Below are 23,963 nucleotides of genomic sequence, written 5' to 3'. Positions count from 1 at the left end.
GTGCAGCTGGGATTTGAGCCCAAACAGCCCAAACAGGTCCAAAGTCTTTGCTGTTTAACAGCTCTGTTATACGGCTGCAGAAGTGCTGATAAATTCTGGGACCATTGATCAGGATACTACACTTTCTCTCCACCCCTTATTCTGTGGGTCTAAATGTTTGAGAGTGGTAAGGATCTGGTTGGTATGTGTAAAATCCTGAGGATTTGTATTCAGCCCAGGCATAACCTGTTCTTACAAATAAACCAGGTGCCAGAAATAGGATACGAATGGATAGGACTGAAATTCACAAGAATTTGGCTTACAGAAACAGGGCCATTAATGGATTTTTCTCTAAGCAGATGAGCCCCTTTGTCAAGGATTATTTTAAACGGCATGTCCATGTGCACAGGTATCTCTGTTAGAAAAATCTCAGGTTGCAGGTTAGAAAAATAATTTGAGGGCATAGAAAAATGTCCAGCAGAAAATGCACTGTTACCGCAGGAGGGTGAGACTTGGATGTAATAGTATAGAGATACTTCCTCTTTTGTATACTTCAGTACTATTCAAACCTCAAACAAAACAAAACAAAACAACCCATCGGTTATGCTTTCCTAATACTTTTTCAGATGAATTAGTGTGGGCAGTAATATTGTATTTGTCATCCTTTTTCGCTGCTCTGTCCACCACTTAGCTACCTGGACCAGAGAGAAATGTTAGAGTAACAAAGGCCTTTGAACCCTAACACCTATCAAATCTGAATTTGACATCTAATGGAAGGACAGATCCAGTTAGGTCATTTCCGTGACTATAACTAGCATTGAGTCTTGTTTAATTCAAGTGCTGTCTGTTTAATGTAGTTGTTGATAGCTGGGTTTAAGCCTACCGTCTTGTTATTTGTTTCTGTGACCAAAGACAAGTAAAATGTAAGTCAGAATTCATCTTGCATTTCAGCTTCAGCCCACTCCTGGTATCAGCCATCCTAACAAATACAGCAGGTTTCCAGGTGGCCACAGAGAGGATTCGTTTTTCATGTTATACTCTGTTGGAGGCTGGGGGTGGGAGTAGCTGGATCTCTGGCTCTACTTCAACAGCTACAGTTCCACTTTGTTATATGCACGAGGGATTCTGTGTGAAGATTGTATGAAAACAGGGTTTTGCAGTTACAAACCTGCAACCACTAGATGGTCAGAGTTTCTTCTATGATTTTTTAATACACACTCAAGGAGATGGACTACAAACTAAGGCTGATCACTCCTGTACCAGATTCTAGGGCACTCCAGGTCTGGATAATTTAACAGCTGAAAATAACTAAGACTCCCCTGGCATCAAGAATCAGGAGAACAGCTGAGTCTTGAAGGAGCTAAATTGGGAAAGGGCAGAGGTAATCCTGAGGAATCCCATCCAAGTCTTGACACTGGAGACAGCAAATCTAAGTTTAAAATGGGCAGCTTTCCATTCCAGGACACTTCAGCTCTATAGACAGTATATGTTAATAGGAAATCACTTTCTGGATTAAGCCCTCAACCTGGATGAGTGGGTTACCATTCTAGGTATACAGGTTACAACTTTCTTGTTTTCCATACTGAAGTGGTATTACAAAGTACGCTACTCATTTCATAATATAAGTCTAATGCAGACTCACACTACTGACCTTATTCTTTCCAGAAGAGCCTCATTCTCCTAAGGCAGGCCATGGCTTTCATCGTATTATATTTTCCAGCCCTTTTGAGCTAATGGGACCTACCAGGCAGACTAACCCCAGTATGTGATCTGCCACAAAGCACAGAATGGAATCCGAGGCAAGAATGACAGAGTAATCAAAGAAAAAACTAGGCAAAAGAAGCCTGGGACGCAGAATAAAAACTTCCAACTTCACAGACATCTCATCCCTAAATGACTGCCGAAGCCTTAGCAGTTAGGGGTAAATCCCAGCTCTGCCACTTACTGGCTGTGTGAATCTGGGTACACTACTTAACTCTAAACCATTTCTAATCCATAGTATTTACCAGCTTTACTGGATGTGAGAAGGAAGTGAGACACTGCAGGAAAAGTGTTTGACACAGCGCTGGTTTGCGGTTGCCCTCAATCACCATGGTGCTATTATTTCCCATAATGGGAAGGTGGGGGGCTATAGCAGGCCTATATGGCTGCCGAAGTTCATGTTTAAAGGATTCCAAGGCTCGAATATTTCAAATGCCAACTAGACATGCAATTGAGAGCTATCTGTGGTGAAATCACCCCTAATTTCCTTCACTCCCTATGAGATTTGGTCGCACACATCTTAGGAACGTCTTTATTCAATCTCTGCCTATTTACCAGGACTCCGTTTTAATTTGGACTAGATTCCTGTGGGATTATTCCAAAAGCCTTCTAGGTTCTGGCCTCCCTGTCAGAATCTTTTATTTAAAACAAGAAACAAAAAAATCCATAAAAACAACTTTCTCAAATTTTCTCCCAGGTCCTCCAAGCCTAATGGGTGAGGTCTGAATGTCTTACGTTAGCATTCCAGGCCATTCACAGCCTGAATTAAATGGGTTTTCCCAGGTTTGTCACTCTCAACTCTCTAACAAATTCTTCCTGTTCTCTAACATACTGGGGTCTTTCAAACCTTCACACCATCATGCTCTTCCCTCAGTCTAAAACAAGTGACTTTCTTCTCTATCCCACAAAATGCTATTCAATCTTCAAGGCTTAAAAGTATCTCTTCAATGAAGCCTACCCCAATTTCCCAAAGTTGTTTTTTCTTCCTTTAGGCTCCACATATATTACTTAAATCTTTCTTTTTTTTTTTTTTTCTGAGACAGGGTCTTCACAGGCTGGAGTGCAGTGGCATGTTCATAGCTCACTGCAGCCTCAAACTCCTGGGCTCAAGCAATCCTCCTGCCTCCGCCTCCCGAGTACCTGGGATTACAGACATGTGCCACCATGCCTAATTTTTAAATTTTTTGTAGAGATGGGGGTCTTGCTATGTCGCTTAGGCTGGTCTTAAACTCCTGGCCTCAAGCAGTCCTTGCATCTTGGCCTCCCAGAGTGCTAGGATTACAGGTGTGACAGCACTCAACAGAGCACTTTATTTGTTATATCTGCTTTTCCCAATAAGCATACTTTTCTATTTCAAACATTTTTCTATCTGCTCCACTCAGATATTGCTATTGCTCAGAGTAACTGTGGTGATAACACATTTGAAAGCACTTTGTGAAACTAATGTAAGGGATTATACCATTACTATACTGAACTGAAGGAAAAATGGCAAGACTACAGGCAGAAAATGATGTGGCCTTTCCTTTTACCAGTTCAAGGTTTCACTAGGTTTTGACCTGCTGTAGCCATTATATGAAGGATAACCAGCTTGTTAAAATGGCTTAAAATAGAGTGAGTAGTCCTCAAGCAGCCCACCCAAGTAAATTCACACATAATGAGAAACCACAAGATGTGTTACAGTTGAAAGAGTATGTATAAAAAGTTTTACTTTTTTTGTGTATTTTTTAATACAAGACATCTAAAGTCTTAGATAAACAGTAAGTTGATCCTATTAGGAACAAAATATGGCACGGATTCCAGAAACAAGAACTTTTTTTTTTTGCATTTAGGCTTTTCAGTCACTATGCAATGATTATCGATTCGCCAAGGACAGTAACAGTCAAATACTAGAGAAAAGGAGATATGAGAAACATCTTTTATTTCTTCTAAAGAGGTGAAAATAAGTATTATATTTCTCACTCATAAGATTTTTAAACTCTTAAAAATGCAATTTCCTCTTTTCAAAGCACATGCCATCTTAAAAAAAATTTTAGCAATGTACATTTGCACTCAAAGAAAAACATGCAGCGCCATTGTCTCCTGACAAAATTCTGCATAAAAAACCCCACATGACTTTCTGCAAATATGTTCCCTCTTTATTATTTAGGGACTCCAAACCACAAACATTCAGTGCAATATTTATTGTTTCTTATTTCCGTAGGAAACACAGGAGTAATGATGTCTTCTGACTACAACTGTTTCCTGATGGTTGAACAACAGTCTCCCTCTGATTTATTTTAAAGTACTCTCTTTAACTTGCTGATGTAAGATACAACTAGAATTCAGGAAAACTTGAGGATCAAGTGGAAGATGGAGGATGAAGGAGAAACACTTAAGGTCTACCCTGTGCCACAAACTTAGGAAAAAAATTTACACAGGAAAAAAAAAAATAAACCAAAAAACCTCAGATTTTATCAATGCACCCTTTTAAAAAGTGTTTTTTTTAAATTTCTGAAAGCAGCTTAATGTGAATCAAAAGCAGTTCCTGAGTAACTGCAGTAAACAGTCTTTTTAAATATATATATGCATATATATATACACACATACATATATATACATATATATTTGCAACTTAGCTCATTTTGGTTCTGCCTTAATTTACCTCCCTAGTATTTAGCTGAGTCACAGTCCTTTCCTTCCTATCAGTCCCCAATGTGCAAGTACAATAGCATCAGCTCTGGGAGTTGGCGTGGTGCAGATGTTTCTTTCCACTCCTGGGTGGTCATCTGCATGTCTGTCAGGCCAGGTTTCCAGAGTTGCTGCAGGTCATAGTTCTTTCAATCTTACAAAACCTGTGAGCGCCATAACCACTTCACGTCTTCTTCATCAAGCGCCGTGACTGCCAGGTGTGGAGCTTGTTGTAGGCTGTCTGGAGCATCTCTTCTATGTGACTTACCAACTGAAAAACAAAGCATGACATTTAACACCTGGGCAAAGGCAAGGGAAGTTAATGCTTCTGACTCAAATCTGGCAAATACTTCAGAGTGTAGTTTCCAAACTCATTTATATTTCCCTAGTCAATGTGGCTACATGCAAGCCCTCTGTGAAGGTGTCATGAGACATATTTTGTATGGAAAGGTAAGAGAGATTTTAGGGTACAGTGAAGATGCTGGACATTTTACCTGCTTTGTCTGGGCTATAGTGTCTGCCCTGTCATTAACCAACAATACAACATGAAAGTCATGACTGTGCTCTAGACCTCAGTTTCTTCTGTCAAATGAGGGGGCTCACCTAAATTGGTGATTTTTAAATTTAAACACTGGTCTGCTAAGGTCAAGATGGTGGTATCAACATCTCTACACAGCATGTGAAAAACGCCTCACACCCCCACCCCACCCCACTAAAGGTTCTGATTCAGCAGGCCTGGGATGAGACCCAGGAATCTCTGATTTTCAAAAGCTTCTGCAGTTAATTCTGCACAATTTTGTGAAGCACTTTTCTATTTTATTCCAATATTTCAGTATTTCAATATAACTCAGTATATTGAAAATCAGTAGATTACAGAAAACCCAATGGTTTCAATGCTTTGCATAATTTGGGGTTAGGACTATAGATTTTTTTTTTTTTTTTTTTTTTTGAGACAGAGTCTTGCTCTGTTGCCCAGGCTAGAATGCAGTGGTGTCATCATAGCTCACTGCAACCTCCAACTCCTGGGCTCAAGTGATCCATCTCCCTCAGCCTCCTGCGTACCCGCGACTACAGGCGCATGCCATCATACCCAGCTAATTTTTTTCTATTTTTAGTAGAGATGGGGTCTCACTCTTACTCAGGCTGGTCTCGAACTCCTGAGCTCAACCTATCCTTCCACCTCCCAGAGTGCTAGGATTATAGGCATGAGCCACTGTACCCAACCAAGACTATAGATCTTTAAATGGATAAGAATTTTGCCCTCATCACAGACATAACTAAACATCAACAAGATCACAATGCCTTTTTTTTTTTTTCAAGAAACAAGGGTCTTACTATGTTGCTCAGGTTGAAATGTTGTGCCACAGCCTCAAACTCCTTGTCTCAAGCAATCCTCCTGCCTCAGCCTCTCAAGTAGCTGGGAATACAGGTGTAGTCCCATATTAGGCTCACACTGAATCCTGAGGTAGAGTCTTTGGGATATGTTTCCTTGGAGATGGACACTATTTATGTGGCTAGAAGTAAAGTCTTATAGTCTGCAAGTCAATTCTGGGAGAACTGTGATGAAGATCAGGAAGTCCTAAATTCTTTTACCATGTCAATGACTTGAATTCAAGAGGTACAGAGTTAAAAAACAAACAAACAAACAAAAAACACCCCTATTTGCCATACCTGTGATTACTGGGGGTAAGGAAGACACCTGTAGTTTTGTTTTTTTTTTTTAGCTCTGTCTAAAAACTAAAAAAATTACTGATCCTGCTTGATGGGGAGCAGTGACTCTACAGTACCAATGAGAAGAGATGGGCTGGACGAGGTGGCTCATGCCTGTAATCCTAGCACTCTGGGAGGCCAACGTGAGAGAATATTTGAGGTCAGGACTTTGAGACCAGCCTCAGCAAGAGTGAGACCCTGTCTGTACCAAAAATAGAAAAAATTAGCCAGGTGTGGTGGTGTGTACCTGCAGTCCCAGCTACTCGGGAGGCTAAGGCAGAAGGATTGTTTGAGCCCAGGAGTTGGAGGTTGCACGGAGCTATGATCATGTACCACTGCACTCTACTTGGGGAACAGAGGAAGACACTGTCTCAAAAAAAAAAAAAAAAAAAAAGAAGAAGAGATGAATACTATTTCCTCCTGTAAGGCTGCACATGGCCTCAAAGCACTTTTCAACACAGTGTTCCAAGCACTTACAATCAACTGAGAAGGCACATGACCTGAAAACTATCTGCCATTCCTGCCCTCCTGTGGGAAGACACTCTAAACTTCTCTTCTGATTATAAGTAATGCTATTTTATATTTTGAGAAAACCCATTTAGCACATTTAGGAAATAAATACTACTAAAACTCCCCTTTTAATTATCCTAGTTATTGAAATAAGGAACTTTATGTTTGTAACTACAGTTATGTACCATATACTGATGTTTTGGTCAACAATGGACTGCATATACAATGGTGGTCCCATAAAATAATAATAAAAGCCAAAAAATTCCTATCACCTAGTATAGCAGATAAGACTTGATAGTAAATGCTATGTTACTGTTTTATATATTTACGATACTATACTTTTAAATCATTATTTTAGAACATACTCCTACTTCTATAGAGAGCCTCAGGCAGGCCCTTCAGGAGGTACTCCAGAAGGCATTGCTATCACAGGGGATGACAGTTCCGTGCATGTTATCGCCTCTGAAGAACTTCCAGTGGGACAAGATATGGAGGTGGAAGTGAGATGATAATGCTGACTCTGTGCAGGCCTAGACCTAATGTGTATGTTTGTGTCTTAGTTTTTAAATAAGTTTAAAAAGAACAAAAAATAAATAAATAAAAAACAGAAAAAAAAAGCTTATAGAATAAGGACAGAAGAAAATATTTTTGTACAGCTATATAATATGCTTGTGTTTTTAAGCTAAATGTTATTATAAAAGAGTCAAAATTAAAAAAAAAATAAAGTTTATAAAGTTAAAATGTTACAGTAAGCTAAGGTTAACTATTGAAAGAAAAAAAATTTTTAGATTTAGTGCAGCCTAAGTGTACAGTGTTTATAAAGTCTACAGTCTTGTATAGTAATGTCCGAGGCCTTCACATTCACTCACCATTCATTCACTGATTCATCGAGAGCAACTTCCAGTCTGCAAGATCCATTTATGGTAAGTGCCCTATACATATGTACCATTTTTTATCTTTTATACTGGATTTTTTTTTTTTTTTTTTTTTTTTTTGAGAGAGAGTCTTGCTCTATCGCCTTGGGTAGAATGCAGCAGCATCATCATAGCTCACTGCAACTTCAAACTCCCGGGCTCAAGGAATCCTCTGGCCTCAGCCTCTAAGAGTGGGACCCGTCACCACCCCTGGCTAATTTTTCTATTTTAAGTACAGATGGGGCCTAGCTTTTGCTCAGGCTGGTCTCAAACTCCTGGCCTCAACCCATCTTCCCGCCTCGGCCTCAAAGAGTGTTAGGATCACACCCAGCCTTTTATACTGGATTTTTACCGTACTTTTTCTACGGTTAGATACAAAAATATTTACCACTGTGTTACAACTGCCTACAGTATTTGGTACAGTAACATGCTATACAGGTCTGTAACCTAGAAGCAATAGCATAGGGTAGGCCATATCATCTAGGTTTGTGTTAAGTACACTCTGCAATGTTCACACTATAAAACTGCCTAACGATGAATTTCTAAGAACATATCCCCATCATTGACACTTGACTGTACTATTCTTCCCAAGTCATCTCTGGGAAGATTTGCATCACATACACACAAAATTTTGTATGGCTGATCTAGCTTTGCTTTAAAATAAACTGCTAAAAGTCTTGGGCACAAAGTGACGCTTCTCACTCACTACCTCACCCACTCTCTTTCCCTACTATACACAATCAGGGAAGCTGAAGCCAAACAGAACTCAGAACTATTTGGTTTACTGTCAGATAGTACCAATTCTGCCTTACATTGCTAGGTTTGTGCTTGCTACTCAGTTTTTCCAAATTAATAATATATATTTGTAAGAACATAAACATGTTGTAAATCTATAAAGAAAAACATGGAGATGATTATCACAAATGCCCGGTTAGTCATGATCTCTATGAGGGTAGGAGAGAGTGGTGTGCAACTGAACAGGGAAACTCAGGGAATATCTATGGGTTATGGTAATATTTTACTACTTTTCCTGATTGGTGAGTACATATATACTTGTTTTATTATTTAAAAATATATATGTATTTTATACTCTCTTCTGAATATCTGACATATTTTACAACTAAAACCATAGCACTATGAGCAATAGAAACACATATCAATTCACTTATATAAAAGCAAAGTTAATTTCATCATTTTACCACAAAGAGAAAGAACATCAGGACAAAATCAGATTGTTGCCTTACATTTGTGCTTAAATACTGTCTTCGAATTTTGTCTTGGAATGGGCAGAGCTTTGTAACTTGGAATCGTTCCAAATTACTTTTCATTTTCACTACCTAAAAAGAGATGAGAAACAATGAATTACAGAGAAATTTCAAAGAAGCTGTAGGGACCAAGAGATAAACACTATCTTCCACATATGAAGGCTACTTCTGCTGTAGAAAATTTTTAAAAATGAAAAATAATAAAAATAAAAACATACCTATTATATTCCACCACTCGGAGATCATCATTAACACTAAATGTGAACAGCTTTCAGTCAAAAATACTCATCTAAGTCATTATTTAAAATGAATTAAGTATTTAAATGTATAAATATACCAAACGCTTCTTACAACCAATCCCTTTTGGATAGATATTTAGGCCATTTCCACCTCTCCTACCTTAGACAGTGGTAAACATCTCTATAGCTAAAGCTAAATATTTACATTTTTAACTATTTCTTAGTAATATTCCTTATTTATTTCTAAATATCAAATTCCATCTGAATGTTGAAGTCAAAGCACTTAAAAAAAAAGGTAGTATTATCAGTGGAAGAAAGGACTTGCCTGTTAGCAATCTGGCCAACAATGATCAAGTTTTTCGTTCTTTTGCAAATAGATGAAAAATGTTATTTTACTGTAGCTTTAATTTATTTGAATACTAGTGACTGTGAAAATTTCCTCTTAAACTTACTAGGCCTTTATATTCTTTTTATATTCTTTTTTTTTTTTTTTTTTGAGGCACGGTCTTGCGCTGTCACCCAGGTTAGAGTGCAGTGGCATCATCACAGTTCACTGCAACCTCCAACTGCTGGGCTCAAGGGATCCTTCTGTCTCAAGCCTCCTGAGCAGCTGGGACTACAAGCATGCACCACCACACCTGGCTAATTTTTCTATTTTTTGTAGAGATGGGGTCTCACTCTTGTTCAGGTTGGTCTCCAACTCCTGACCTCAAGCAATCTTCCTACCTCAGCCTCCCAGAGCGCTAGGATTACAGGCATGAGCCACCGTGCCCAGCCCTGCTTGCATTCTTCAGTGAGTTGTCTGTTAAGTCTTTTGCCTATTGTTAATAAGGTATTTATCTTTTTCTTAATCACTGTTTATCAGAACACACTATACAGTTTTATTGTTACTATCAATACTATATTTTTCCATTTGTCAATTGTCTTTTAATTGGTTAAAGGGGTTTTAATGTAAATACCTACTGCTGTATTTGTTGTCAGTCCTCATTTGGATTTTGCTATCTCTAAAAAATATATCAGATATAAATAATTTTGCTGATGTGATTTGCTTTGGGTCTCTATTCTTTAATTATTCACAGTGGCTGGGAGGTAGATACAAATTTTAAGCTGTATGATCATTATTTATGGAACTGGTCTGGATCTCAGCTTCCAAACCCATGAAATGGGTAGAATCAGTATCTACTTGATAAAAATGCTGAGAAGCTTAAATGAAATAATGTATGCAAAGTAGTTAATTCCAGTGTCTGGCACATGGTAAACACTCAAAAAAAAAAAAATTCCAATTTCAAAATAATGCCTCACTAAGTAAGTCATTACTATAATAGCTGGCTGTGTTTAGAATTGGTTCTAACCTTTTCTTCTAGGAATGGTGTATTAACAGGAAAGCAGGACCAGAAATGCCGAAGTAGTTCTCCAACAGCTACATACAAGTGTTTCAATTCAGACTGAATATCGTTTGGCACCATCTCTGCAAAAGAAGGACGTGGTCCACAGGGTAAAACTACATTCACACATGTATAGTCTCTGAAAAAATGAACACTCAAACAATAAACTTGAACATGCACTCTTTGCTATTGCCAAACCAGGATGTGCTAATTATGAGATAAGTTACTGATTTTGTGGCTGAGAGATCACAGAATTTCAAAACTTATGGGATTTTGGAGAAACTTTCAGGTTTCTCTTTATTCCAAGAAAGCAGCTTTTCGTATGTTATTAGAGAAATAGGCAATGTACCACTATTTGTAATATTAAGACAATTCTGAAAGCTAACCTCTTGTCTAGGTATGTTTCAGAATCTGAATGCACAAAAACAAATCTACAAAACAAAAATCCCAGAAACATTACCAAGAAAAACCAATAAAACTTTAGCATTGCTCCCGGCTTGCTCTTTAGAGCTTATATGAGCAAAGGGATAGTAGTAAAAGGTGGCTCAGCACATACGGTTTATGGCTTGCTGTGCTCCTCCCTGCATAAGTGCTCCTCCGGGTGACAGTGCTGTGATGGTACTGCTGGCAGCACTACTTGAGAGAACCTGAAAGAAACGAAGACAGAAACTGGTTTTCCTTCTTTTTTACCACCTTCCTTAACATTTCAGTTTTGTAACAAAAGGTCAAATGTTCATTTCTGTATAAATACTATATCATTTACAGTGATCAGAGTGAACTACTTTCCTTGAGGCCAGAAACAGCCTATGTAGAAAAACAATATCTACCTGTCTTCCAGGAATACCTGGCAAGTCCACAGGAACTACAAAAGTCCCAAGTTTTTGCCTAGTTAAGCCCCTTCTTAAGCATTAACTCAATTTAATTTGGGAACTTACCAGTGAAGGTAAAATTGAGTTTAAGGAAAGAAAACAAACAAAACACGTTACCATGTATCCTTAACAGCATCTGGGGGAAAAAAAAATCAACAGAGCTGAAATTTATCAATTATTTAATTTTCAAGGAAGTGAACAGCAAAAGGGGGAAAAATATATTGCCCACTGTAAGAGCATTCAAGGGACATAATTGACCTATTTATTCAACGAGTGCCTAACAAGTGCCAGGCACTATGACTATGGAGAGAACAAATCATTCTTGAAACAGCTCAAGTGCAGGGTTAGCGTGTTTGATTTTCTAATGGCATCTTTATAAGAAATCCATGAGCACATGGATTGGATTAAAAAGTATTTTCTAACTTGGTGTAAAAGTACAGCATGGGACAACCATAAGCCAACATGGGAGCTCATGTTATTCCTTTTTCCCTTTTGTCAGAAATTTCATAATATAATCAGTGACTTCAATGATTGCTGAATTTGCTGTCTACCAGCTGTACTCTCTGTTGGGCCTTTGTGACTCAAATCATGTGTCTCAGATAATGAAATAACTTTTTTTTTTGGTAGGAGAGGAGGGAAGAAGCTAAATGTATAAGACTGACTATAGCTTAAAAAAGTAACATGGGGACCTGGTGCAGTGGCTCATGCCTGTAATCCCGACACTTTGGGAGGCCAACATAGGTGGATTGCTTGAGGCCAGGAGTTTGAGACCAGCCTGGTCAACAGAGTGAGATTCCATCTCTACAAAAAATTAAAAAATTATCCAGGCGTGGTGGAGCATGCCTCTAGTCCCAGCCACTCAGGGGGCTGAGGTTTGAAGGACTGCTTGAGCCCAGGAGTTTGAGGCTGCACTGAGCTGCGCTCACGCCACACCACGTAGCCTGGGTAACACAGTTAAGACCCTGTCTCTTAAAAAAAGAAAGTAATGTGGGTCTACCTGAGCCCACGGGCCCAATGTTGGACAACTACAGCCTAGATGGAAAGAAGTGGTCAAATAATACTAAGTTTGTTATGTGTGTATTTATGTACACATATATATTTCCTAACTCAGTCTGCTAAAAGGATGATACCAGTAGCAATGATACCCCAATAGCAATGAGTATAACTAGTGCCCTGATCTTGGTTTCTAAATCCACTCAGCACCAAAAAGAAGATTCCATGGCGGGGGCAGGGCAAATATAAGATAAACCTAGAATATCTCTTATTGTGCCATAAAGTAATGGAGGGGGGTGTCAAAGAATGATGGGGACATTGTCAGAAAGACACAGGAGCCAGTGGGAAGGGTGTAGAAAGGGGCATGGGTACATTTTATGGGGTGACAAAACCATTTTTGTTAAATCTTGATTGTGTTGGTGGTTACATACTGTGTTTGTCAAAATTTATAGAACAGTAGACTTAAGAAAGGTAAATTTTACTGTATATAAATTACACCTTAGTCTAAAGAAAGAAAAAATGACACCAACAGTTTATCATCCATGAAGTATCTTCCCACAAGGAACTTACTAATAAGTAAAATAGTAACTTTTCAGTGGAGAAACCAGGCAAATTCTATCTTAAACAAGTGATCAAAGTCAACATCACAAGTTAGGGCATACACAAACGATGTGCCTCCTGATACAATCGCACCAAGGAAGATACATCACTTCTGTGGTATTCCTGGCAAAAATGCTTAACATGAATCTAGTCATAAAAATACATTAGAGAAACTTAAGTTGAGGGCATTCCACAAAAAACCAGCCTATACTCTTTAAATGTCAAGGTCATGAAAGACAAAGATTGAAAAACCATTCCATTTTAAAGGACACTAAAGAAACATGAGAAGTAAATATTAATACAATTCATGAACCTGTCTTGGCTACTGGAGCAAGAAAAGTTTCCTTTTGCTATGAAGAACAGCTGTACTACTGGTAAAATATTAGTTAAGACCTGTAGGTTATGTCACCAATGTTAATTTATGAATTCTATAATTGTACTATGTTAAATAAAGAATGCCTTAGTTTTCTGGAAATATACACTGACATATTTAGAGAGTAAAGGGTTATTATGCTTGTAACCTACTCTCAAAGTGAATCAGAAAACATTTTTTTTTCAAATTCCTGTAAAATCTAAGATCATTTCGAAATCAAAAGTAAAAAAGTAAGTCCTGATGTATGATAAGCACAATAATATATGGGCATGTACTCAGTGCCTCAGTGCTTATGAAAACAGAGAAAAGAAAAAAAACTAAATCCTCCCTGTGCATGCTGAGGATTGCTTTACAAAGGCAATGGAAGTACAATTGAGTCTTGAATAATTATTAGTTTCTCAAGGGCAGAAACAGGGTTAAGGGCATTCTAAGAATAGACAAAGGATACGTGAAAGAACAGGAAGCATGAAGGAGATGATGTGATCAAAAACTCTGGACAGCTTAGTGTGTGAGACCGGAGTATAGAATGCCTGTCTCCATGTGGAATGGACTGGTGGAGACTACAGCTGAAGAGGAGACTGAAGAAGTGGGCTGTGGCCAAATTGTAGAGTCTTACATGCCAGACAAGGCACTGAAGACTGTTACTATGGCAATAAATGGAGGCAGTGAACATTTTTAAACTGCAGGATGAGACAATATATGCTTTTAGAAAGATAACATACCGCAGCATTGTGGAAAATTGATCAGTTTTGCTTAAACCAAAGTGACAGAGTCAAGAAGTATTACTGAAGGACTAACAGAACTTGCCAACCAAGGTAAGAAAAATGAAGAACAGATAATGAGCTCTGTCACATATATTCTGAGTTTGAGGTCATGTAGTATATCCACAGCATGATGGCAGAAAGCATTTAGAAATCTGGGAGATTTTCCCAATAAAACTGAGTATATATAGAAGGAAAAAGATTAGTAATCACAAAACTCACTACCTTATTTTTTATTGTCATTTTATCTTCAAATGCTTCTAGGACATTCTAAACACTACTTCTCCCTACATGTTGATTTTTTTCAATTTATTTAGCAGATACATGTTTTTAAGTCCAATTAAAATATTAATTGTATAGTTCAAACTGGTTGTGCTCATAAACTGAGGAAGGAACTGTAGGAATTCTGGTCTTCAAACAATACAAGTTACCCACCTGAGTTAACTTGGGTGTATAAGCTTCCATTTCTTGTCTAATACTTTGAAAAGAATTAATAATGTCCTGACTTGTTGCATACTGAAGTGATTGGATTGGAGTTGGACCATGGTAATACCTGCAGGTTAGCAAAGAAGAAATTAGTAATCACATGCAGTAAAGATGCTCAATATTTGTCTTTCCAACATTTTAGTAGCAAGTGCAATGTTTCCCTCAAGGCAAAAAAATAACTATAGTTAAGAAGACTTCAATAAAACAAATAGATACTTTAATTCCTATAAGGGCAATAACAAACAGCAAAAGATCCAACATTTACTTTCTTGGCTTTGATCATTTAGAATGCTTTCCTGAGATGCATAAAGTAAATTTTTTCAAAAAAAAGATATTGTACTTTTATGGTAACAAACTGATTAAAACAAGAGTGCTATAATTCCAGAATATATTTTGGAATTGTATTACATAACTGTTTGGCTTAATATCGACCATACTTACCTATCTGACTTCTTGAGGTTTAGTGCAATTGTTTTTACGGAATTATTTTTTCCCAGGTCTTCATATTCAATGGACTCTTGTAACTTAGCCTATAATTATTGACAGAGTACTTTTTGTCAGTAACTCTTATGTAAGTAATGAACATGACTGAAAAATAAAACTGTACAGACAGTAAAAAACTGAAGTCTTCTCACCATAAGCTACACTTGCTAGAGACAACTTGTCTTACAAATGGTTGAACTAATGTTCTCACCAACCACTCAAACACAGAGTATCTGTTTTCCTACACTCTGACCGCACTTTTAATTTTTGCCAATCTGATAGGTTAGTTTATATTTTATTATTTTTCCCCCCTAATGAATTACCTGTTCATGCTTTCTGCTATTTTTCCATTGAGTACTTTTAAAAAATAAGACATTTTCTGAATATTAAGGAAATAGTCTTCTATTATATATGTTGTAAATATTTCTCTTCTAGTTTGGTGTTTTTCGGTTTTAATCATAAAAAAAATCTCTTCTTTTTGCTTATATGTCTATGGTTTAACTTTTTTTTTTTTTTAGAGACAAGGTCTTGCTATGTTGCCCAGATTGGATTTGAACTTCTGAGCTCAAGCAATTCTCTCGCCTCAGTCTCCTGAGTAGCAGGCATTACAGGCAAGTAACACTGTGCCCAGTTTTGTGGTTTAATTTTTGCTTAAATCTTGGATCCATTCAGAATTTTTGAGTAAGAAGTAGGAAATCTAAGTTTCTTTTTACTAAATTATTAATGAGTCCCAACACCATTTGTAGAACAATCTGTCTTTTCCCACTGATTTTGAAATGCCATGTGTATCATATGTAACATTTTATTATGAAAAAGGCTTTGTGTTAGATGGTTTTGCCCAACTGTAGGCTAACCCAAGTGCTGTGAACACGTTTAAGGTAGGCTAGGCTAAGTTATGATGTTTGGTAGATTATGTGTATTAAATGCATTTTTGATTTACAGTATTTACAATTTACACTGAGTTTATTGGGATCTAACCCCCTTTAAGTCAAAGAGCATTTATATTATGAAAACGCACATGCAGAAGCAAAAAATTTTAACAACTTATTAGCTACACCATGAATCAAGGGTACTCAGAGCAACAGTATTGCAAATAAAGCATTGCTTACTAAACATCTCTATTAACTTAATGTTTTGGTTTTGCAACAATTTTCCTTAATTGAAAAAAGAAACACGTCATTGGCTTTATTAATTTTAAAGGTAATACATGTCTGCAGAAATATTAAATTACTGAAATAGGTGAAAGAATTAAGATTCACTCAAAATCCCTTTACTTAAAGATAACCATTCAGCATATTATTTTTTTTTTAGAGACAGGGTTTTGCTCTGTTGCCCAGGCTGGAGTGTGGTGGTGTGATCATAGTTCACTGTGACCTCAAACTCCTGGGTTCAAGTGATCCTGCTGCCTCAGCCTCCTGAATACATAGGACTAAAGGCAGGCACTACCATGCCCAGCTAATTTGCTTTTTATAGAGATGGGGTCTCACTATGTTGCCCAGGCTGGTCTCAAACCGCTGGGCTGAAGCAATCATTCCACTTCAGTCTCCCAAAGTGCTGAGATTATAGGCATGAGCCACTGCACCCAGACTGAGGCCTTCTTAAAGTTCACAAACTTCATTTTTACATGTGAAACCATATCACAGAATCTGGTCTGTGAACTTTTTTTGATGCAACATATTATTAATCTTTTTAAAATCAGTAATGGTTGTATCAATCTTCATTGTATAAATGTACCACAGATAACAGGATGCTTGCTAATGTCTCTATTATGGTACTGTAATGAGTATCTCTACCTAAATCTTTGCATACTTCTTGATTTTCTTAAAATAAATGTCCAGAAGTAAAATTAAGGTATAAAGCTTTAAAATTTTAATACATATTGCCTGATTGCCCTCTAAGAAAAAACTTTATAATTAGGGAGGGAGAGAGAGAGAATTCTGGCAAAGTTGCAGGAAATGAAGAAATACGCAAATAGCCAACTCTGTCCATACTCCTCCACACCCTCAATTGAGTTCTTCAACATTTAATAAGACATTTCCACCTCTGAAATGCTAAGTTTTACATGAGGGCCAATTCACTTTCTTTTTAAATCATATACAGGAAACTTTAATTTTTCTTTCTGTAATGTTGTCTCTGTTAAATACTCTTGCCCAGAAAACAAAATGACATACAAAACCATCTATGCATACGTGTACATGTGAAAAAACCCAATAAAAGTGGTTAACAGGATTAAGTCAATGGAAAGTTGGCTGGCAAGCCAAACCTGAGGAAATACTCTTCCTAACACTCTACACTTTAAACCAAACACTTAAATTCTTGGTCAAAAGAACTGAGTCGCGTGAAATAAGCAACATAAAGTACTTGCAGTTATATAAAAGGTATTCAGAGAAACCTGAGCCCAAAATTGGTCCAAATTTTTTGCCCATACCCTTTTGACCGCTGGCTGAAAGCAGTCTGCATCTCCGGAATTTCCATCCAAACTGCTGGGCTCACCATTTTGTTCATTTTGTGCTTCTCTTAAAACAAAGGAAAAAAAGAAGTCAATGTTAAAAACCACAAGCAGAACACAACAGCTCCGCCTGGATATCCTGAAAAGCCCAGTGACTGCACCTTTGCACGTATACTTAACTGTTTCCTGAGTCCTGCTGCCAGGACCATGGCACTGTGATGGTTAAACCTCTTGATGATGGCAGCATTACTATTTTCCTTTAAGGATTTAGAATTGGAAGTAGATGGCACAGAGGAAATGCCATAGCCCTGTGAGAAACAATTTAGTAGATTAGAAATCAAAATAAGGCTCTGATTTTCTTATTATAAAAGATACACTTAGCTGAAAAAATTTGATAGGACTTTATTAATTCTCATGAGCATTACCAAATATTTACAGGAAAACATTACTTATTTATTAATTAATTTATTTTTTGTAGAGATCAGGTCTTGCTATGTTGCCCGGGCTGGTCTTGAACTTCTGGGCTCAAGTGATCCTCTTGCCTTGGACTCCCAAAGTGCTGGAATTACAGGCATGAGCCACCATGCCTGGCCCAGGCAAACATTAACAAACAATGATATTACACAAATAAAAAATTAAAAAATATTACTAACTCCTTTTAGCATTACAAAAAATCTTAAATTCTGCATTTCTTTTTTAAACAACAATTTTATATCAAGTTAGCAAAACATTAAATAAAGGAATAGAATACAGTGGGGTAAAAACAGACTATGGACTCAGAAAGATAAAGAGTCAAATTTTGACTTTTATCACTTTTTCTAACCTTAGTCTAGGCAAGGTAATCAACTTTTCCAAGCTCTATAAAATGGTATATTGGAGAATTAAATGAGATAATATTTTTAAACATATACTGAATGCATGCTATGTGCTAGGCCCTGTAGATACAAAATTGATAAGACCCTGTGCCACAGGAGTCTAAATAATCATCTAAATAATGGGAAGCTGGGCTGGAGAGAGGAAGTGGTCAATCCTACTGGAGGAGAAGAGGTTAGGTTCAAAAAAGCTTCAGGGAGAGCTATAAGATAAACAGGTGCTTGACAGCAAACATGACAGACATTAACATTTCAGGGAAGAAGAAACTGCTTAAATAAAGGCACAGAAGCAACGTAGTGCATATCGTGTCACCGGTTTGTATGTAGTTGAGTATACCTAGAATGAAGGGTGGTTCAGGAATTGGTGAGGCTAAAAAGGTTTAAAAAAAAAAAACCAACGAAAAACCAAAACCATTCATCCATTTATCAAATAATTACTAAGTACTTAATATATGCCATGTGCTAGGGACAGGCCAATAAACAATAACAAAATCAGCCTCATGGAGCTTACACTGTACTGAGAGGAGACTGAGTAGCAATTATCATGTAAAACAAGCTAAAAAGATCTTTTTTAGAAGTGGAAAATGTAATAAAATAGAGGGTAACATAATGCAGTAACTGGATGGGGGGTGGTTAGGGAAGGTCTCTCTGATGAAGTGACATTAGAACTGACATCTAAAGATGGGTAGGAAGCTAGAAAGGTGAAGAGCAGGTAGAAGAACACCAAGTACAAAGGCTGTGAAGTAGAAAACACTTGGAAGTGAAGGAAGGTCATCATGTCTGGGTCATGAATGAGTGGTGATGGTCCAAACTGAGAAGCAGGCAGGGGCCAAATCAAGCAGAGTCTTATAGGAGTTTTGATTTTATTCTAAGTTCAACAAGAAGACATTGAAGAGTTTCACATATGGGAGTATTATGATCTGCTTTATACTGTAACTCTTACTGCTAAGCAAGAATGAACTATAAGGGGGCCGGGTGCGGTGGCTCACGCCTATAATCCTAGCACTCTGGGAGGCCGAGGTGGGTGGATTGTTTGAGCTCAGGAGTTCGATACCAGCCTGAGCAAGAGCAAGACCCCGTCTCTACTAAAAATAGAAAGAAATTATCTGGCCAACTAAAATATATAGAGAAAAAATTAGCCGGGCATGGTGGCACATGCCTGTAGTCCCAGCTACTCGGGAGGCTGAGGCAGTAGGATCGCTTAAGCCCAGGAGTTTGAGGTTGCTGTGAGCTACGCTGACGCCACGGCACTCACTCTAGCCTGGGCAACAAAGCGAGACTCTGTCTCCAAAAAAAAAAAAAAAAAGAATGAACTATAAGGGTCAAGAGTACAAACAAAGATCAGTTAGGAGACTAATGAAAGCAATCAGGCCAAAGATGGTGGTAGCTTAAAAGTGAGAGCGTATAAGTGCCTGCAGAGAAAGAGAAACGCAGATGGATCAGAGATATACTGTAGAGGACTTGTTGATAGACACAATGATAGACGTAAAAGAAGGGGAAGAGTCAAGGAGACTCCCAGGTCTTTGGCTTGGCAAATGGTAATGCTTTTTACTGAGATAGGAAAGACTTCAGAAGAAACAAGTTTATGAGGATGGGAATCAAAAGTTCCCTTTTGGCCACGGTAAGTTGAGATGCCAGTGTAATATCTAAGTGGAGATATCAAGGAGGTGTTCATTACATAATTAGTAATTAATGGAATAGAATGAATACATCCAGGAGGCCCAAGACCACAGCCTATGATAGTTACAACAATTAGAGATTGATAAAGGAAGAAGAGGGACCAAAGTTAAAACTGAATCAGCCAACATTTCTGGTAAAGGGAATGCTGATATAGTCATACCACAGGAATACTATGAAGGCATTTAAAAATATAGATAATAATAGTATCAACACCTATTACTTATTAAGTACTTACTAGGCACCACAATCTTTTTACTCTCATAGCAATCCTATAAGGCAAGTACTATTAGCTCCATCTTATTAAAAAAATAAAACCAAAAAAGCAAAAAGAACACAAAAAATTTGGATTAGAAATGTTAAAAAATACCAGATTCTAAGTCAGGTAGTTTGGTTTTAAAGTCTATGTTCTTAACAACTGTGGTATAGTTAGTTTGGACTGATATTGACAAGCAGAGAAAAAGAAAGTTACAAAAGTACATGTACAATATGCCATCATTTTTATTTTAAAGAAAAATGCACTAAATTTTTTTTCCATCATACTAAGCTATATCTCTAAGGTTCACTAAGCTTCATTTTTTCAGGATAATTAAAGAGGGCCATGTTTGCACAGATACTTCTTGACTTACACAGGGTTTAAGTCCCAATAAACTCATCGTAAATTGAAAATATTGTAAGTCAAAAAGTACAAGAAGCCTACCAAACATCACAACCTACCTTAAATGTGATCAAATACTTACAGTAGCCTACGGTTGGGCAAAATTATCTAACAGCCTATTCTATAATAAAGTTATTATTAAGAATTTTGAACCAAAACCCAAAATTTGAGTATGGTTTCTACGGAATGCACATTGCCTTTGCATCATCTTAAATCAGGGACTGTCTGTAATGTGTTGAGATTCACTAAGGAAATAACTTGAGTTTTGAGAATTACCAAGAAAACAACTGAATTTCATCAAGAAAATGACTAACGTGAGCACTAAGGATTATTTTATGTTAGTTTATAATTAGATTGTAGCACAAAATTTTAACATTGGTTCTTCTCATCTGGTGAGTGCAGTACAAAAATAAGGGGAAAGTTAAGGAGAAAAAAAAGGAAGGTGTGAGCATGTTTATACAGCCAGCAGAAAAGAAGTCAAAACGGCAGGAAGGCCGGGTGCGGTGGCTCACGCCTGTAATCCTAGCCTTCTGGGAGGCCGAGGCGGGTGGATTGCTCGAGGTCAGGAGTTCAAGACCAGCCTTAGCGAGACCCCGTCTCTACTAAAAATAGAAATAAATTATCTAGACAACTAAAAATATATATAGAAAAAATTAGCCAGGCATGCATGCCTGTAGTCCCAGCTACTCGGGAGGCTGAGGCAGTAGGATCACTACAGTTTGAGTTTGCTGTGAGCTAGGCTGATGCCATGCCACTCACTCTAGCCCGGGCAACAAAGTGAGACTCTGTCTCAAAAAAAAAAGGGGGGTGGGGTGGGCAGGAAAATGAAAATTCAGAGTAAAGGGAATAATTGAGGACGGCAGGTTCCTGGCCTAGAAGATAGAGGCAGGGATTGAATTATTCTCGATCACAGAAGGAACCACCTCTCTCTCTGTGATTGGATACATTTGTACCTCACGATGCTGAGGTAGGTGGCTCATACTTGACGGTCCTGCTGCTGAAACATATCAGGACCAATGTAGGGTAAGGGTCATGAGATTGCTCAAGGTTTGGCAGATAGTAGGCGATCAACAGATGTTTGTTATCTTCCTTGTTTGTTAATATTTATCCACATTTCTTTAAGATTAAATGTTAGCTAGAACATAAAGCTGGACTCATTATCATGTTAAGCCCCGATTATTACCTAGAGAAGTACTGATAGGGGAGCTAGAAATTTATTTTTTTAAAGTTTTAGCAATTCATACAGAAATTTCAGTTCTTTAAGGCAATTTTAACGGCAAACAGAGCTACTGAAAAGCACTTCTGATAAATCACTTCAAATAATAGTATTTTACTTGTTTTATATTCTCACAAGTGGAATAAATCTGCACTTAAAGCAATTTTAAAACTATAAAAATACTGAACATTAGGAAAAAAACCGTTTTCTCTCACGCCTTCTTTTATTGCTTCTTACCTCATCTAATGGTTTATCTTCTAAAGCTGTCAAATCTAGTAGTGGGTTTTTCACTCCTAAAGAAACCATTGTTTTTAACCCTAAAAAAAAAAAAAATGAAATAAAAAGTTCAGCATGTCTCATCTTTCTGAGAAATTTAAAAAAAGTTCATTAACAGCTTTAATGACTCGAGTGGCACATTAAATACTCAAGTGTGTCAGGATAAACAGTTACCCTTTTCATCTATTTTGGCACATTCTGCAAAGAGATCCTTTGACCCTGTATTCAGCCGGTCCCTGTGAAAATAATGGGACTGGAAAAAACGTGTCCAGAATTCCTTCTCGGTCATGTTGTGGGGAACATTCTCTGCATATTTCATTTTTACTGTGGAAAAAAACCATAAGAAATAGTTACAAACTGAATTTCCATTTCTTAAAACCTCTCAGATTAGATAACTGAAATAGACTAGTAGCAAAAACTAGATTAAGAAACTCTCAACTTTACACAGTATGTATTAAAATTACAAATATGAAACACAACTTGAGAGATCAGGTGAGGTACTACTGCTATGAATCTTAACAAATGATGAACAAAATCTTATTTTGCACTGAGAGAATTAAGTTTTGAAGTTATAGTAGAAACACTAAGAATCCTGGAGTCGGACCTGAGTTTGCTTGTTTGTTCATCTATTTATGTGCCATCTCAATCCCAGGCAGTTCGGTGGTAGGGAAAGGAAGATCTCAAATGCCTACTGGATTATGAGCTCAGCACTCCAGTGAGCACAGTGTTCAAGAACATGCTTTCTTGGGCCAGAGACTGAGTTTAAAATTCTAGGTCTGCCATTTACTATCAGTGTGACCTTGGGCAAATTACTTAATCTCTCTAGAGAGAGACTGGTTTCCTCATCTGTAAAATGAGAGTCATAACAGCACCCACTTCATAGGTGTACGTGATGATTAAATGAATTTAATATAGAAAAAGCTCTCAGAATAGTGTCTGGCATATAATGTCAAGACTTAATTCTCCTGGTATAAGTTTTGTTTTTTTTTTTTGAGACAGAGTCTCACTTTGTTGCCCAGGCTAGAGTGAGTGCTGTGGCATCAGTCCAGCTCACAGCAACCTCAAACTCCTGGGCTTAAGCAATTCTACTGCCTCAGCCTCCTGGGTAGCTGGGACTACAGGCATGTGTCACCATGTCTGGCTAATTTTTTCTATATATATTTTAGTTGGCCAGATAATTTCTTTCTATTTTTTAGTAGAGACGGGGTCTCGCTCTTGCTCAGGCTGGTCTCGAACTCCTGACTTTGAGCAATCCACCTGCCTCGGCCTCCCAGAGTGCTAGGATTACAGGCGTGAGCCACCGCGCCCAGTCTGGTTTTTTTGTTTTTTTCTTTTTGGAGACAGTGTCTTGCTCAATCACCTGGGCTAGAGTGCAGTGATGTCGGTGTCATGAAAGCTCACTGCAACCTCAAACTCCTGGGCTCAAGAGATCCTTCTGCCTCAGCTTGAGTAGCTGGGACTACAGGCATGTGCCACCACATCCAGCTAATTTTTTCTATTTTTTTGTAGAGACAGGGTCTCACTCTTACTCAGGCTGGTCCCAAACTCCTGGCCTCTAGCAATCCTCCCACATTGGCCTCCCAAAGTGCTAGGATTATAGGTGTGAGCCACCATGCCCAGCCTGACATGTGGTGTTTGTTTTTCCATTCTTGCAATACTTCGCTTAGAAGAATGGTCTCCAGTTCCACCTAGGTTGTTACAAAGGGTATTAGTTTACCATTTTTTTAATGGCTGAGTAGTACTCCACAGTATACATATACCACATTTTATTAATCCACCCATGTACTGATGGGCATTTGATGTACTATTAAACCAGAACT

General features: G+C 37.8%; 1 protein-coding gene across 2 annotated transcripts in view; it reads right to left on the bottom strand.

The window, feature by feature from the left end:
* Positions 1 to 3,414: 3,414 nt before the first annotated feature.
* Positions 3,415 to 23,963, bottom strand: part of GTF2H1 (general transcription factor IIH subunit 1) — a 36,704-nt gene continuing 16,155 nt past the window's right edge. The window contains exons 6-15 of one of the 2 annotated variants that reach the window (XM_045557642.1): positions 22,318 to 22,467; positions 22,105 to 22,184; positions 17,625 to 17,752; positions 17,424 to 17,511; positions 14,954 to 15,042; positions 14,462 to 14,579; positions 10,987 to 11,077; positions 10,398 to 10,513; positions 8,786 to 8,878; positions 3,415 to 4,678 (exon numbers count right to left, since the gene is read on the bottom strand). In XM_045557642.1, coding sequence (XP_045413598.1) covers positions 4,592 to 4,678; positions 8,786 to 8,878; positions 10,398 to 10,513; positions 10,987 to 11,077; positions 14,462 to 14,579; positions 14,954 to 15,042; positions 17,424 to 17,511; positions 17,625 to 17,752; positions 22,105 to 22,184; positions 22,318 to 22,467 — 1,040 coding nt within the window. In that variant the 3' untranslated portion in view covers positions 3,415 to 4,591. Of the gene's footprint in view, positions 4,679 to 8,785; positions 8,879 to 10,397; positions 10,514 to 10,986; positions 11,436 to 14,461; positions 14,580 to 14,953; positions 15,043 to 17,423; positions 17,512 to 17,624; positions 17,753 to 22,104; positions 22,185 to 22,317; positions 22,468 to 23,963 lie in introns of those variants that run through there. The other variant, XM_045557643.1, reaches the window with a different exon arrangement.

Source organism: Lemur catta, chromosome 7 (genome assembly GCF_020740605.2).
Source record: "Lemur catta isolate mLemCat1 chromosome 7, mLemCat1.pri, whole genome shotgun sequence".
In the NCBI taxonomy this organism is placed as follows: Eukaryota; Metazoa; Chordata; class Mammalia; order Primates; family Lemuridae; genus Lemur; species Lemur catta.
This window is presented reverse-complemented; position numbering and strand designations above follow the sequence as displayed.